The sequence below is a fragment of the Euprymna scolopes genome, chromosome 46 (genome assembly GCF_053919585.1).
Source record: "Euprymna scolopes isolate OS-2025 chromosome 46, ASM5391958v1, whole genome shotgun sequence".
NCBI classification, from domain to species: domain Eukaryota; kingdom Metazoa; phylum Mollusca; class Cephalopoda; order Sepiida; family Sepiolidae; genus Euprymna; species Euprymna scolopes.
In genome coordinates, this window is record NC_136527.1 from 72,108,988 (window position 1) to 72,126,886 (window position 17,899).

Here is a 17,899-nt window from a genome sequence, read left to right on the forward strand (position 1 = left end):
CCGGGAGAAGTTTTCTTATACTTCTAGATCGTAATATCTCAGATTTGCAAACGGACATTGTCTCTACATATTTTTTTTGATCGAGTTTTAAAATGTTCCCTCATTTTGAGTGTTTGTTTGTCTTTTTCGTATAAATAAAGCGAAACTAATTGAATACAATCGCCAATTCCCGACCTTCAAGTCGGGTAGTATCTGTTGTGTAATTGGTACTTTGGTCAATGTAAGGATAACCCTTTATACTGAGACAATTACTATTTATTTGGATACTGCCAGAGTGCCCCGTTTTGGGGGAAGCTGCTTTTTCCCCACATTTAAGACAACCTTCATGGGAGGTTTAAAAGCAACTCCATTTCCGCAAGTCATCTTTTTGATTGATTACGTTAAATTTGAATGCTTTACACTTCCGCTCGCATCATGGAGTAAGGGTAAGACGCCAGATTTTCTTTCACTTTCTTTTCTGCCTTCGCATCACGGGTTCGACCCTGCCTGCCTACGACCATTTTTTTTTGTACTCATCACACACCTCCAAACGCCTGGGCAACGCCAGGCATCTCCTCTAATGAATGATAAACATTTATCTAGGCTAGAAATGATTTCTATAAAAATTTAATTTGCTCATTTCCTTGAAACGAAGTAGTAAATACATCTGATTGGGATTATCAGCTTCTACTAAATGTGACCCTTGTCAAAATTCACACTAGCTAACTTAATCGCTACTTACATAGGGTTCCTGATAGTTAACAATGGCAATATGCAAAGCAAAAAATATTGAAACAATAGCGAGACCTGTGAAAATTTCACAGCGGACTCTTTCATATGTACGCTGGCATTCTGTGGATGTTCAGCGTAAATGGAGATGCTTTGATATAATTGTATCTCTTTTGTTAAAATTGCAAAAGTATTTATCTAAGCTAGCAGGGACGCCAGGCATAGCCTGGTAGTAAAATACGCTTAAATATGATATTTTAATTCATGTAGATTTTATATATATTATTATGGAGTCAATTTTCTAGTGATTCTTATATATTATAAAGTTGTTGTTTTAAAAATAAAAAATATATCTAACAAAGTTGATAAACTTAATACAAAATGTAGTCTTTACACGACTATTAAGGGAATCGTTTCTGTTTTCATACCATAATTTATGACGCTAAAACCAACCAACCAATATTATCAACTTTGTTACATTAAAAATATTCCTTGCAGCTTTCTTTTACTCATATTCTGATTGTTGGTTTCAGCGTATTAAATTAAGAGATAAAAAAATTAACTAATCTCTTTGTAAAAAAGAGTTGTCGTCCTCAGCACAATGGTAAATTGTAAAAAAGCACCAATTTGCTGTAGTCGGAGTCTGATTCATAAGAAAGCCGTGTTTTGTTTAATTTTCGATTTTTGAGTGATTATTAACATAAATCGCTTCTTTATTGAGACCAATGTTACTAGTTGCTAAACAGGTCTGTGTTTACTCTATTGCATTCTAAATTAGATAACTGGACAAACTTTTCTTTTTTTTTCAGAATCTGTTCGTTTCTAACTTTGAAACATTTTTTCTTTATGCTCCCACATCAATTTATTTAAATACAGTAATCCACGTTTTTTTTTTTTACAAAATTCATAATAATGTTTTATGAGAACCACGAGTAGGTTGTGAGGAGCGTCAACATTGTGAATCCGACATCCGCTTAACCAATTCTGACTTAAAAGAGTCATATGTAACCGACCCATGCTGAAACAAACATACTGAAGATGGAGTATACCTCTGAAATATATTTGTTATAAATTTCAAACAAGTAAAATATTTGTTTATTTTCCTAATATTACGTTGTGATTTGGCTTTCAAGTCCACTGGATGCATATTTTATTATATTCAAATTAAATCAAAGTTTATATGTGGAACTCATACCCTTGACTTATTAATTGTATTTGTTAGGTAATTTCGACGTTATTATTACATAATTTTTTTATAAATCAAATATCATTACATAAAGTAGTTTAGAAATAGAATATCATTACATAAATTTGTTTGATAATGTAACATAAAACCTGCTTTTTGTATAGAAATCTAATATTAATATGTAGTTTTTTTGATTTCGTAAATCTAATATCATTACGTAATGTTTTTTTCTCATAAATAAATGAACATAATGTCAAAATTACTTGATGTACAAAATTATTGTTTTCTCAAAATGTATGTTTCATTATTGTATCGTTTATTAACTAAAACCATTTTTTTTTATTCACAGGACAATGGATCTCAACTAATGTTTTTTTTTATATATACGAAATAGAAAAGTTGTTGGAAATGAAAAATTAATTTCTTGAAAGTTTTCTGTCACAAATAACAATGCAAACAGATATGGCAGATAGGCCTTATGCATGCGAGTTGCCTGACTCATCAAAACTAAAAAAGCACAATAAAAGTAAAGCTGGAGAAAAAAGTTATGTTTGTAAAGTGTGTGGATCAGAATTTCTACGGACTTCGACATTAAAAATACACATGCGGGCACATTATGGGGACAGGCCTTATTCTTGTGAAGTATGCAATTCAGCATTTTCAGAAAAATTCCAATTAAATAAACACATGCATATACACACTGGTGAAAAACCATATTCTTGTGAAATATGTGGTTCAGCATTTTCAGAAAGATACAAATTAAAAATACACATGCGAACACATACTGGTGAAAAACCTTATTCATGTGAAGTGTGTTGCGCAGCTTTTTCAGTAAAATCACAATTAAAGGTACACATGCACACACACTCTGATATAAAACCTTTCGCCTGTGAAGTTTGTAGCTCAGCCTTTTCTATAAAATCTCAATTGAGAAAACACATGAAAATCCATACCAATGAAAAACCTTTTGCTTGTGAAGTGTGTGGCTCGGCATTTTCAGATAAATCAACGTTAAAAATACATATGAGAACACACACTGGTGAAAAACCTCATGCGTGTCAGGTGTGTGGGTCTGCATTTTCAGTGAAATCCCAATTAAAAATACACATGCATATTCACACTGGGGACAAACCTTATGTCTGTGAAGTATGCGGCTCTTCTTTTGCGGTAAAATCCCAATTAAAAATACACATGTACAAGCACACTGGAGAAAAGCCTCATTCTTGCGACGTGTGTGGTTCAAAATTCTCAGGAAGATATGCATTAAAAATACACATGCGAACACACACTGGTGAAAAGCCTTATGTCTGCGACGTTTGTGGATCAGCTTTCTCGGTTACATCCCAGCTCAAAACACATATGCACATACACACAGGTGAAAAACCATATGTTTGTCAAGTTTGTGGCTCAAAGTTTTCATTAAAATCGCAACTAAAAATTCATACGTACACACACACTGGTAAAAAACCTTATTCTTGTGAAGTGTGTGGCACAGCTTTTTCAGTAAGATACACGTTAAAAGTTCATATGCGAACACACACAGGAGAAAAACCTTATCCTTGTGAAGTATGTGGTGCAGCTTTTTCAGTAACATCACAATTAAAAAGCCACATACAAACCCACACGGGCGAAAAGCCTCATGCTTGTGAAGTGTGTGGTTCAGCATTTTCACAAAGAGCAACATTATTAATACACATGCGAACACACACCGGTGAGAAACCATATGCCTGTGAAGTCTGTAGTTCTGCCTTTGCAGGTAAATGCCAGCTAAAAATACACATGAGAACACACACTGGAGAAAAACCTTATTCTTGTGAAGTATGCGGTTTAGCATTTTCAGTTAAATACTTATTACATATCCACATGCAAAAGCATACTGGCGAAAAACCATTTGCTTGTGAAGTGTGTGGCTCAACATTTTCAGGAAACTCTCATTTAAAAATCCATATGCGAACTCACACGGGTGAAAAACCCTATTGCTGTCAAGTGTGTGGCTCAGCATTTTCAGTAAAATCTCAATTAAAAATTCACGCACGCACCCACACGGGTGAAAAACCCTACCCATGTGAAGTTTGTGGCTCAGCATTTCCTGTTCGATACAGATTAAAACTGCACATGCGAACCCACACTACTTGATGTCAGAATCCTAAATGACAAGGCTTAAAAGAGCATTATACTGGTTTTGATCTTATTGGCAAATGGTCTTTACACTCTCCGCCACAACAAAGTATGTAAATACCTCCATTGGAAAATCTGTTGGTATATGCACCGTGACAGATCACCGAATGTCTGGAAACATGAATCATTACTGATAACATCAATATTCACAGCATTTTCATTGAGATTAGAATTAAAAGTACACATTCAATCGCACTCTGTTCCTACTCAGCCATTTAGAGCCTAATGTTGGGATGCCCAATCTTATTAGCAGATAGTTTTTACACTGTCCGCCACACCATAGTATGTACCTATTTACTATGCCTCCCCACAGGACAGAGTTAGACACCAGGGTCGTTTTTTAATGTGGAGAAAAGGTACAAAAATAAAAATCGTCTCAGTGGTGAAGGATTTCTCCTCCACCGAAAGAGAACAAGAAATGGAAGTGCAGCATCTGAAGAACAGATACTACACTTTGATCTTGGCCTACCTCCATTGGAAGATCTGTATAGAGATGCAGCTTGACAGATCGCCGAACATCTGGGAACATGAACTACCACCGATAACATCAAACGGTAAAGTGACCGTGACAAACACACGCAGGCAGGCAGATACGTATGTAATTAAAAGGCATTAAAAAATCAGTACATACTTGTTTCTTGTGCGGTCCCATGCAGACAAAAAAAGAAAAAAAATGGCTGCCTTTCCAGTTTTATTGCTAATCCAACTGATCGCTTTATGCAAATGAGATGCTGCTGATTGTAGTATAAAAGCCTGACTTTATCTGTACCAAAACCAAAACGTAGATTCCATGAACAAAGCTTCTTTCTTAGAAGTGCACGGCAGTGAAACTCTCTTCCGTCTGCCAGTTTCCCACCTGACTACAACTTGGATGTGTTCAAGTCCAACATAAACAAATTCTTGATTAACCGCCCCCTTAAGTAAGACACTTGATCAAATCTCCAATACTAATGATTACTACGATATTATTCCATCGATTACTGTACACGCAATAACTCTTATCCTCCAGTGGCTTCTGAGCCTTTATAAGTGGTGACAACCATGTTAAAAAAAAAAAAAGGCATTAAAAAAATTCGTACACACTTGTTTCTTGTGCAGTCCAATGCAGACAAAAAGAAAATGGCTGCCTTTCTGGTTTTATGCTGATCCAACTGATCGCATTATGCAAATGAGATGCTGCTGGTTGTATAAAACCCTGACTTTTATAGAGACTCGGCCATTTAGGATTTGGTGACAGAGGGAGCGAGTCTTGTGAGCAGAAAGTTGTGTTTTTGCAGTTGGAAGAAATTAGACAGCAGAGTGATAGGAACAGGGTTTTTTATTTTGAGGGGGGAGGGGACATCGAAGCCAGGAGGAATTTACAACATAAAAGAAGGCAATTAAACCAGACATGTGAAGTTTGTGGCTCAGCATTTTCTGTTTGATACAGATTAAAACTGCACAAGCGAACCCACCAAGTTCTCTCCACTTGATGTCAGAATCCTAAATGACAAGCCTTAAAACTGTAGAAATTTTATTTTTCTTTATTTACCTCCCCTTCCTTTCCCCCCTCTAATTGGTATATTTTCTTTTCTCTTTCTCCCCTTCTTTTCTCCCCCTCTCTCGGGGAATCTGGTGCTACTACTTCTGGCTGTGTCTCACGATATTCCATACAATGAAGAAGAAAAAAAAACACAACAGACTGGCAGAATAAAAGGAAAACGCCAGAGCGGTGTTACGCTTTTTGAAAACGCTAGAGCTGTGTTAGGCTTTTTGAAAACGCCAGAGCTGTGTTAGGCTTTTTGAAAACGCCAGAGCGGTGTTAGGCTTTTTGAAAACGCCAGAGCGGTGTTGCAACTTTGGAATTACGACAGTAGATTTGCGGTCTCTGCTTTACACCAGAGCGGTGTTGCGACTTTGGAATTACAACTGAGTAGTTTTGCGGCCTCTGCTTTACACCAGAGCGGTGTTGCGACCTTAAAACGAAAACGCCAGAGCAGTGTTGTGACCTTCGAACTAAAGCACCAGAACGGTTTTGCAAACTTTGGTATGCCAAAAGGAAAAAAAAGCAAGTAAAAAGTATATTTGTTATAAGTGTTCTTTATGAACCGCCAGAGGGACTGATTTGGCAGCCCAGCCGTAGGTGTGTCAGAAATTTCGTGAAAATAGTGAATAATTCCACCCCATCTTTCCAAGCTTATAACTCCTCGAAAAAAATGTAATTCAAGCCCTAATTTTTTTTTCAATTAAAGGAGCAAGGACCAAGGTTTCATTAAAAAAAAAAATAAAAAAAAAAAACGTGATTTTTTTTTAAAAAGGTTTTAAACTTCGGACTTTACAGGTAAATTTCTAAAAAACAGTATATTTTTTTTGTTTTAAATTTGAATATATTATGTATTGACCTTTTCTCTTCAATTTGTGAGTAAATAATTATTTACTTTTCGGTGTCTAAATTAATTATTATTAGACATTTCAAAATGGGAGGCGTGAATTATTCGACCCCCTGTCTTTCCAAGCTTATAACTCCTCGAAAAATGTAATTCAAGCCCTAATTTTTTTTTTTCAATTAAAGGAGCAAGGACCAAGGTTCCATTAAAAAAAAGAAAAAGAAAAAACAAATAACGTGGTTTAAAAAAAAGGTTTTAAACTTCAAACTTTACAGGTAAAATTCTAAAAGAACACTATGTTTTTTTTTAAATTTGAATATATTATCTATTGACCTTTTCTCTTCAATTTGTGAGTAAATAATTATTTACTTTTCGGTAACTAAATTAATTATTTACTTTTTAATAGACACTTAAAAATGGAGGGGGGGGGCGTGAATTAAAAAAAAAACGTTTGTCTAAAATATTATATTCGATTTATTGGAAAGAACATAAAATTTCACATTGACCCTGAAAATATCGTAAAAATAGAATCAATAGAAAAATTTTGATAGATTTTTAAAGTTTAAAAATTGAAAAATATTGAGTTCGGAAAATTCATTACTGTTTTAAAAAAAAATATATTTCTATTACTTTTAAAACAACTGTAATAGTTTATTTTGGAAGTATAATCCATAAAGAAAATAAATAACCCACTTTTAACAGAGAAATTACGAGATTTTTATATTGTATTCGCAGTTTCGTGTTAGGGGTGTCAAAAATCCCTACAAAAATTCTGATACTGCCCAGCCGAACTATACATTTCCTTTCTTTCCTATTTTTCTTTCTGATAAAATTGATACCGGTTTACCTTGGCTCTTTTTTATTTTGTGATTAAATTTCTTTAGAACACTTAATCTCGTGCAACGGGATAAAATTCGTTGAACGTGATGATAAAATTCCCGTTAAAAGAGCACTAAACTGGTTTTGATCTTATTGGCAAATGGTTGTTACACTGTCCGCCACAACAAAGTATGTGAATACCTCCATTGAAAAATTTGTGGAGATATGTAACGTGACAGATCGCTGAATCTCTGGAAACATGAATCATTACTATTAATTACTAGTAATAACTATTTCGTTACGTTTCTTACTAAAATGTTTCAGTATCCTTATTACTGAAATACCATTGTAAATTCTTTAATTTTTTTACATGCACACCTTTTAATTATTTTAACTTTTTTACTTTATAAAAATACAATGTTGCTTTCATTACAAAATTGTTTTATTAAAGTTATATTTTCTTATGCAGACTTTTAAATAAATGTTTTTACAATTATATATTAATACATTTGAATAAAATAAATGTTTTGGTTTACAAATATCTTCTGTTTGGGAAAAATTTTTTTTTTTTTTTTTTTTTTTTTACAAGGGTGTCACCACTTATCAAGGCCCAGAGGCCACTCAAGGATAAGGGTTAATAGGTATACATTAGTCATTGTGATTTTAGCATAGTAAACAGTGGGAATTTAGAAACTTGGATTACTTAGGGGGACGATTCAATTAGAACTTGTTCACATTGGACTTTTTCTTTTTTTTTTTTCATAGGTATCAACTCATTATCAAGGTCAAAGAGGCAACTCAAGGATAAGGGTTAAAGAGTGTACAGTAGAAATTGGACAATATAATAATCATTAGTAATGAAAATTTGTTAAATTTGATAACTAACATTGATTTATTATTTATTTGTCGTGTTATTTGACCAAGAAGAAATGGGAGTTTTTTTTATTTTAATTTCGTTATTTATTTATTTCATAAAAAAGAATAATAAAGATAACGATATAGTAATTTGTTTTTACTAAAAAATCAATAAGGACGTATGAGAAAAAAAAAGTTTGTTTTCATATTGTTTTCAAGTTTCCGGTTTACGAAATTTTGACGTTTGTTTATATTAGAAATGTTTCACAAACTTTAAATGGGTAAAATTTAATCACGCTATTATTTCACATGTAAGGCTGTTATTAAAATTTGCCTGGAAACATGAATCATTGCTGATAACATTGAAGCGAGCTGGTCGCCAGACAAAATGACGAACAACTCCCTTAAAATAATTTTATAGAAAAATTGATAAAAATAAATATTCAGACTTGGTACATTAAAGGAAGTGTAAATTTATTTAACATTTCTCGGCGTTCTGTTACACTCATATGTTTGTGTCCATTGAGAACAAAGAAATCCGTATGGACTGGGTAAATGTTCCTTTTGAGTGTAAGATAATTAGAAAAGAGAAATTAATGTTTTTCTTTGTGAATGCATTTCGTGTAAAAAGTGGAGCAAAGAGATAAAGAAATTTTTTTTGTTTTTTGTTTCGTTTAGAAGAAATTATCATAATGTCTTTGGTTCGGGCGCGTGCTAAAAAAAGGCAGCAGCGGTGAAAAGCATGTCTTACCTCATGAAGTCCAGTAGAAAGAAAAAGAAAGAGAAGCACCTCAAATTTTGCTCTACTAATTTTTTTCTCTCTTTTTTAGAGCTCTCCGGAAACAGTGACATATCAAAAAGTCCCTGTCAAATTTTAGTTGCAGGGTAGTAGCTACAGCATCAATATTCACAGTATTTTTATTGGGATCAGAATTAAAAGTACACATGCAATCGCACTGTTGCCACCCAACTATTGATAGCCTAATGTCTGGATGCCCAATCTTTACACTATTCACCACAACAAAGTATGTAAATATCTTCATTGGAAGATCTGTGGAAAGATGCAGCTGGATGTCAAAGGGAAAAGTGACAGCGTTCTATAACAAAGACGTACAGGTGGACAGATTTCTAAAAGACAAGACCATAAAGCCAGACAATGTAATATGGAACAAGCCCGAAAGAACTGCATTCATAGCAAACGAAAGACAGCTTTTTAAGTTGTGGTATAGGTGTGTCAGAAATTTCGTGAAAATAGTGAATAATTCCACCCCATCTTTCCAAGCTTATAACTCCTCGAAAAAAATGTAATTCAAGCCCTAATATTTTTTTCCAATTAAAGGAGCAAGGACCAAGGTTTCATTTAAATAAAAAAAAAACAAAAAAAAACGTGTTTTTTTTTTTAAAACACGTTTTAAACTTCGGACTTTACAGGTAAATTTCTAAAAGACAGTTCTTTTTTTGTTTTAAATTTGAATATATTATTTATTGACCTTTTCTCTTCAATTTGTGATATATAAGACTTTGGTACATAAATTAATTATTTACTTTTTAATAGACATTTCAAAATGGGAGGCGTGAATTATTCGACCCCCTGTCTTTCCAAGCTTATAACTCCTCGAAAAATGTAATTCAAGCCCTAATTTTTTTTCCAATTAAAGGAGCAAGGACCAAGGTTCCATTAAAAAAAAAAACAAATAACGTGGTTTAAAAAAAAAGGTTTTAAACTTCAAACTTTACAGGTAAAATTCTAAAAAACACTACGTTTTTTTTGTTTTAAATTTGAATATATTATTTATTGACCTTTTCTCTTCAATTTGTGAGTAAATTAATTATTTACTTTTCGGTGAGTAAATTAATTATTTACTTTTTAATAGAAACTTGAAAATGGGGGGGGCGTGAATTTAAAAAAAAAACGTTTGTCTAAAATATTATATTCGGTTTATTGGAAAGAGCATAAAATTTCACAGTGACCCTGAGAATATCGTAAAAATAGAATCAATAGAAAAATTTTGATAGATTTTTAAAGTTTAAAAATTGAAAAATATTGAGTTCGGAAAATTCATTACTGTTTTAAAAAAAATATATTTCTATTACTTTTAAAACAACTTCAATAGTTTATTTTGGAAGTATAATCCATAAAGAAAATAAATAACCCACTTTTAACAGAGAAATTACGAGATTTTTATATTTTATTCGCAGTTTCGTGTTAGGGGGGGGGGTAAAAATTCCTACAAAAATTCTGATACACCTAGTGGTACAGTCTTCACCCTCAGAGAGTAGCTTAGAGGTAACTCTCCAGACCTGGGACACTTGGGCTTTGGGCTCGACCTCTGGTGGATACAGCTGTGCTGATGAGTCTTATAATGACGAAATATGTGTCTGTAGATAATGTACTAGGTTATCAGAATTTTTGTAGGAATTTTTGATACCCCTAACACGAAACTGCGAATAAAATATTAAAAAACTCGTAATTTCTCTTTTAAAAGTGGGTTGTTTATTTTCTTTATGGATTATACTTCCAAAATAAATTATTAAAGTTGTATAAAAAGTCATAGAAGTATTATTTTAAAAAAAAACAAAAAAAAACAGTAATGAAATTAATTGAATTTTATGAGCTCAGTATTTTTCAATTTTTAAACTTTAAAAATCTATCATTTTTCAATGTGAAATTTTATGCTCTTTCCAATAAATCGAATATAATATTTTAGACAAACGTTTTTTTTTAATTCACCCCCCTCCATTTTGAAATGTCTATTAAAAAGTAAATAATTAATTTACTCGCCAAAGTTTTATATATCACAAATTGAAGATAAACGGTCAATAAATAATATATTCAAATTCAAAACAAAAAAGTAGTGTTTTTTTTTTTTAGAAATTTACCTGTAAAGTTCGAAGTTTAAAACCTTTCTTTTTAATCACATTTTTTTTTTAATGAAACCTTGGTCCTTGCTTCTTTAATTAAAAAAGAATTAGGGTTTGAATTACATTTTTCGAGTAGTTATAAGCTTGGAAAGACAGGGGGGTCGAATTATTCAATATTTTTCATAAAGTTTCTGACACACCTACTAATGTACGTATATGTATGGAAATAGCCGTAAAGTTAATTTTTTTTTTTAATACATAAAACGATATTCATTAGAATTAAACGTTTTATTGTTCATACACATGCACACAATCTTTATACTGTCCGTCACAACAAAGAATGTAAATACCCCGATTGGAAGATCCGTGGAGGGAGAAATGTAACTTGACAGATTGTCGAACATCTGGGAACATGAACCACCACTGATAACATCCAATGGAAAAGTGACAGTATCCTATGACAAAGACTAAGAGGCGGGCAGATACATAAAAGACAAAGCTATCAAACCAGATATTGTAATATGGAACAAGCCTGAAACAAGTGCGCTTATTATTGATGTCACAATCCCAAATAATTTTTACCTTAATAGAGCTGAATGGGAAAAGATTAAAAAATATCAGGACCTAAAAAATGATCTAAAAACGACATGGCCTCTGAAAGAAATAAACATTATAACGGTTGTGATAGAAGAACTGGCTTAATAAAAAAAGAATCTTCAGAAATACTTAGAAGCAATCCCTGGAAGACCAAGCTGTAAAGAAATACAAATAGCAGCTATAAAGGAAACATCATCTATTCTCAAAAGAGCCCTCAGATATGAATTTAAAATCATGTAGCATCTACCCGGGAATTTATTTTGTCAGGACATTGAACATTGCACCGTTTCCGGAGAGCTCCGAAAAAAAGACAAAAAAAAAAAGGCGTGGCGCCAAATTCAAGGACTCTCTCAATGTCTTTTTTGCTCGGCACCTGAAAAGTTAAGACGCGTTACTGTCACGCTCCGTCGCTTGTGCGCAACACATCCTGTGCCGATTTCCATTGATGAAACAACACACAAAAAGAAAGAAAAACATTCTTATCTTTCCTTCAGCTCCTTTCTCGACGCATTTCCTAAAAAAATTAATTTCCAATGTAACGTCAAAAACATTAAACCGGGCAAGAAGGATTTCTTTACTTTATCTTCGGACTAAAAAATAACACGAGTGAGATATTCCAGGCAAATAAATTCACATCTATTACAAAGAGCTAAGTCTGATGATTTGTTTGTTTTTAATTGATTTTTCCAGATGTTTACTTTCGTATTAATGTTTTGAAAAATTAAACGTGAGCTGTTCGTTGTTTTTGCCCAGCGAGCACCTCGCTTCACTGGTGACCCCTCTTCTTCGTCAGACTTTGGCAGAACACGCAAGGAAATTTGGATATTAGCAATTAGGAAGAATTACCTGTGATCACACAAGGGAAAATTCTCAGCGACTACGCGCACACCGAATGACGTACATGTCGACCTTAGCGGCACATCGGTTTTTCTAAGCGTAAAGGATCTCACGGAGATTTTCTGCGATCATCGTTCTCTTCAACGCTTTCCCCACGATGGACAGTGAGGCGCTTCCTTCAACGACGGCTATTCAGGCTATTTTGAGGATTCCTCCTTTTTGGATGCACGATCCAACATTATGGTTCGCACACGTAGAGGCCCAGTTCTACACGCAAAGGATTCTGAGCGATGTGACGAAATTAAACCACGTGGTGTCCGCATTAACGCATGAAGTAATCGCGGAGGTTTGCGACTTGATAATGGCACCCCCTGGATCGATCAGCTACGATTATTTCAAATCGGAATTGATTCGTAGGACAACTGATTCACAGCAAAAACGCCTTCGTCAACTTCTCGTAGAAGAAGAACTCGGAGATCGGAAACCATCACAGTTACTCAGACGTATGAAGCTGTTGATGGGTGAGACCTCACTACCGCCGGACATACTTAAACAACTTTTCGTTAATAGACTGCCATCGAGTATTCAAATGATACTCGCCTCTTCGAATGACTCCACAACCATCGAGGAGCTAGCGGACCTAGCCGACAAAATTATGGACGTGACCGTTTCCATAGCCCCAGTTCACACGCACAGCTCTAACGATGCCCTGCCTAACGTCGCAAACCCCTCCACGGATATACGCGAGGAACTAGAGCGACAGGCTCAAATGATTCACGACCTGAGTGAACAGTTATGTGACCTCGAGCTCAAACCAAAAATGCATAAGCACCCCACTGAGCGAGTCCGTCCCCGGCGATTTAGCAGCACTCAGAACAGCGGTGGGCTCTGCAAGTACCACGCGCGTTTTGGTGAAAGAGCTTACCGATGCCACCAGCCATGTTCATATACGAAGAAACGTCTCTCGGGAAACGCCCAGGCCAGGCAGTAGGAGCGGCAGACACTTCTGGCAAGAACAACATTCGTCGCACCCTGTACGTGACTGATAGAACCACTGGTATACGATTTCTTGTTGATACCGGTGCGGAAGTCAGTATAATCCCTAAGAAGTTTGTGAAAGAGAAGCGTCCTCAATCAAACTTATTTCTACACGCAGTGAATCACTCCTCCATTCCTACTTACGGAGAGACATCGATAACATTAAATCTTGGATTACAGCGCGCACTACGTTGGGTCTTCATCGTCGCAAAGCTACCCGTTCCGATTTTAGGGGCGGATTTTCTGCACCATTTCGGCATCCTTGTAGATGTCAAACGCGGCAAACTCATTGATAACAACACTGGACGTTCCGTGCAAGGCATAATCAGTGGGTCGACCGAGATCAGCCCAGTTATACGTAAAGACACCACGGATCCGTATACAGATTTGCTGCGAGGTTTCCCGGAATTGACTCGTCCTACGTTTAACGGTGACAAAGTCAAACACGATGTCACTCATCATATCCAAACAAGGGGACCGCCTGTGAGCGCACGCCCGCGCAGACTTAAACCCGATCGTTTAAGGGCGGCTAAACAAGAATTTCAGCACATGTTGGATTTAGGCATTATTCGACCCTCTAATAGCAACTGGTCATCGCCACTCCACATGGTGCCAAAAAAATCAGCCGGCGAATGGCGCCCTTGTGGGGATTACCGCGCACTTAACAGTCGCACTACTCCGGACAATTACCCTATTCCACATTTGCAAGACTTTTCTAACTCGCTTCATGGAAAAACAGTGTTCTCCAAAATCGACCTTGTTCGCGCATACAACCAGATTCCCGTACAGCCAGAGGATGTTTCTAAGACTGCGATCACAACTCTTTTCGGCCTTTTCAAATTCTTGCGCATGCCCTTTGGATTACGTAATGCAGGGCAATCTTTTCAATGCTTTATCGACGCAGTTTTGCGAGGACTACCGTTCGTCTATGCATATATTGACGATCTCCTCGTGGCAAGTGCATCGGAACGTGAACACTTACAGCATCTGCAGCAGTTATTTCACAGATTGACAGATTATGGCGTTATTATTAACCCCTAAAAATGTGAGTTTGGAGTTTTCTCACTTTCGTTTCTCGGCCATTTAATCGACAAAGAAGGTATCCGTCCCCTTCCAGAGAAAGTCCAATCTATAGTCGATTACCCGATTACCAAGCTCCCACTTCACTTCGTAAACTTCGAGAGTTCCTCGGTTTAATTAATTTCTATCGACGTTTCGTGCCCCATTATGCTGAAATCGCTCAGCCATTAACCGACGTCCTCAGAAATAAAAACAAAAAAAAATGGGACGATTACATTAAGCGAAACGGAATTACGTTCCTTTGATAGGGTCAAGCAGGCATTAACAGAAGCGACAATGTTGGTTTTTCCCCGTCCAGATGCACCCCTAGCTTTATCCGTCGATGCATCCGACGTTGGCATTGGAGGTGTACTGCAACAATTAGTGGATAATACTTGGCAACCACTAGCTTTTTTCTCAAGGCGTCTTCAGCACGCTGAAACCAAATACAGCACCTTCAGCAGGGAACTTTTGGCCGCATACTGCGCAGTTAAACACTTTCGTTATATGTTGGAAGGATCCACTTTCACGCTTTTTACGGATCACAAGCCGTTATCGCATGCTTTGCTTGCCAAGCCCGGAAAACACTCACCCAGGGAAGCTCACCATTTGGATTTCATATCACAATTTACTGCGGATATCAAGTATATCAGAGGGAAGGAGAACGTAGTTGCAGATGCATTGTCGAGAATGCACATCGATGCCATTCAAGCGATTGACGAGATCGACCTCCACCAGATCACCATCGACCAACGGGATGACGAAGAACTAAATCGCTTACGTCACTCCGAAAATCTAACTTTCAAGCAAGTCCCAGTACCTTGTTCCAACGAGACAATATGGTGCGATGTTTCAAACGGTCATGAACGCCCCTATGTACCCCTTAAGCATAGGCGAGCTGTCTTCTTTCAATTACACAACTTGTCACATCCTGGCATTCGTTCCACGCAGAAGCTGGTGACTTCTCGTTTCATCTGGACAGCCATTAACCGAGACGTTCGCGAATGGACCAAGAGTTGCGTCCCTTGCCAGAAATCGAAAGTACAGAGGCATATTAAAAGTCCCCTTGCTACCTTCGCAACCCCTGAGGCACGATTTCAACACGTTCACATAGATTTAGTGGGTCCACTCCCACATTCGAGAAACTGCACATACTTATTGACTTGCATCGACAGATTCTCTAGATGGCCTGAAGCCATCCCCATCGCAGATATTTCCGCAGAAACTGTTGCCCGAGCCCTGGTTACACATTGGATATCGCGTTATGGTGTGCCTCACACCATCACAACCGATAGGGGCAGACAATTCGATTCCTATCTTTTTTCTGAGTTGTCTCGCCTACTGGGAATCAGACACATAAGGACTACCTCGTACCACCTGGCAGCAAACGGCATGATCGAGCATCTGCACCGTCAGTTGAAAGCAGCTATTAGAGCACATTCCGACCCTAACAGGTGGACAGAGTACCTCCCCTTCATTCTATTAGGCATTAGATCCACCATAAAAGCAGATATTGGCTTTACGCCTGCCGAAATGATTTACGGAACAACGCTGACTCTTCCTGGACAGATGGTCGCACCAACCACTCCTACACGCATGCCTGACCCAACAAGTTATACCTCTCGTGTGAGGGAATACTTGGCGAAACCTTTTAACGTTGCCCCAAGAACACAGAACACACGCACTCACGTTCCCAAAGACATACAATCGTGGACTCATGTGTTTGTTCGGAACGATGGAGGCACAGCTCGACTGCAAACACCGTATTCCGGTCCCTTTAAGGTATTGAAACGCTACTCAAAGTTTTTCGTTATCGATATTGACGGCAGACGAGATTCAGTCAGTGTTGATCGCCTGAAGAAAGCTATTCTGGATGACGATCTAGCACGCAAACGGACACAAAACACTGCAGTTCAGAACGGAAACTGCGATTCACCAGTAATTACAACTTCTACCAAATCGGGCAGATTAGTGCAACGTCCTCATCGATTTGCTGTGTATACCCAGTGACTTTTCCACTTTCTTTTGTTCGACATACTGTCTAGTAGGGGGGTATGTAGCGTCTACCCGGGAATTTATTTTGTCAGGACATTGAACATTTCACCGTTTCCGGAGAACTCCAAAAAAAAAGACAAAAAAGGCTTGGCGCCAAATTCAAGAACTCTCTCGCTCTCTTTTTTGCTCGGCACCCGAAGAGTTAAGACGCGTTACTGTCACGCTCCGTCGTTTGTGCGCAACAGCCGCAACACACTTGTGCTGATTTCCCATTGATGAAACAATACACAAAAAAGAAAGAAAAACATTCTTATCTTTCCTTCAGCTCCTTACTCGACGCATTTCCTAAAAAAATTAATTCCCAACGTGACGTCAAAAAACATTGAACCGGTCAAGAAGGATTTCTTTTCTTTATTTTCGGACTAAAAAATAACACGAGTGAGATATTCCAGGCAAATAAATTCACATCTATTACAAAGAGCTAAGTCTGATGATTTGTTTGTTTTTAATTGATTTTTCCAGATGTTTACTTTCGTATAAATGTTTTGAAAAATTAATCGTAAGTGAGATGCTCGTTGTTTTTGCCCAGCGAGCACCTCGCTTCACATAAAACGATATTCATTAGAATTAAACGTTTTATTGTTCATACACATGCACACAATCTTTATACTGTGCGTCACAACAAAGAATGTAAATACCCCGAGTGGAAGATCCGTGGAGGGAGAAATGTAACTTGACAGATTGTCGAACATCCGGGAACATGAACCACCACTGATAACATCCAATGGAAAAGTGACAGTATTCTATGACAAAGACTAAGAGGCGGGCAGATACATAAAAGACAAAGCTATCAAACCAGATATTGTAATATGGAACAAGCCCGAAACAAGTGTGCTTATTATTGATGTCACAATCCCAAATAATTTTTACCTTAATAGAGCTGAATGGGAAAAGATAACAAAATATCAGGACCTAAAAAATGATCTAAAAACGACATGGTCTCTGAAAGAAATAAACATTATACCAGTTGTGATAGGAGCAACTGGCTTAATAAAAAAAGAATCTTCAGAAATATTTAGAAGCTCTTATTAATGTTTTGAAAAATTAATCGTAAGTGAGCTGTTCGTTGTTTTTGCCCAGCGAGCACCTCGCTTCAATCATAACAGAATCAAGTGTTAGCTACAAGAGGGAGCCCCTTGATCTCTGAAAACTAACTGAAGTAAAATAAAAAAAAACAACAAGGAATGCAGCATTCTAGCAATGGGACAAGAGGTTGGAGTTTGGTCGATAGTGAGCGACTGAGCGACCTATTAGATTTTTTAAGAAGGAGGGACTAACTAAAACTCAATATGTATTTCTATATAGTGGTTTTTCATGGGGCTGAATTCAGATATACAGG

General features: G+C 36.6%; 2 protein-coding genes across 2 annotated transcripts; both read left to right on the forward strand.

Moving 5' to 3' along the window:
* The first annotated feature begins 12,565 nt into the window (after positions 1-12,565).
* LOC145270160 (uncharacterized) lies at positions 12,566-13,399 on the forward strand. Its single transcript, XM_080125774.1, has one exon. It carries the CDS (start codon positions 12,566-12,568, stop codon positions 13,397-13,399), a length of 834 nt encoding a protein of 277 aa, XP_079981900.1.
* Positions 13,400-14,802: 1,403 nt separating this feature from the next.
* On the forward strand, positions 14,803-16,515 carry LOC145270161 (uncharacterized). The gene is made up of 2 exons (XM_080125775.1): positions 14,803-15,347; positions 15,867-16,515. The coding sequence occupies exons 1-2, from the start codon at positions 14,803-14,805 to the stop codon at positions 16,513-16,515; spliced, it is 1,194 nt and encodes a 397-aa protein (XP_079981901.1).
* The last annotated feature ends 1,384 nt before the right edge of the window (positions 16,516-17,899 follow it).

What these genes read in the sequence shown, in the direction of transcription:
- LOC145270160 (XM_080125774.1), top strand. Translation starts at nt 12,566, where the DNA reads ATGGACAGTGAGGCGCTTCCTTCAACGACGGCTATTCAGGCTATTTTG.
- LOC145270161 (XM_080125775.1), top strand. Translation starts at nt 14,803, where the DNA reads ATGTTGGTTTTTCCCCGTCCAGATGCACCCCTAGCTTTATCCGTCGAT. An exon ending in TGTTCCAACGAGACAATATG is followed by an intron (nt 15,348 to 15,866) that starts GTGCGATGTTTC and finishes CAGACACATAAG; the next exon opens with GACTACCTCGTACCACCTGG.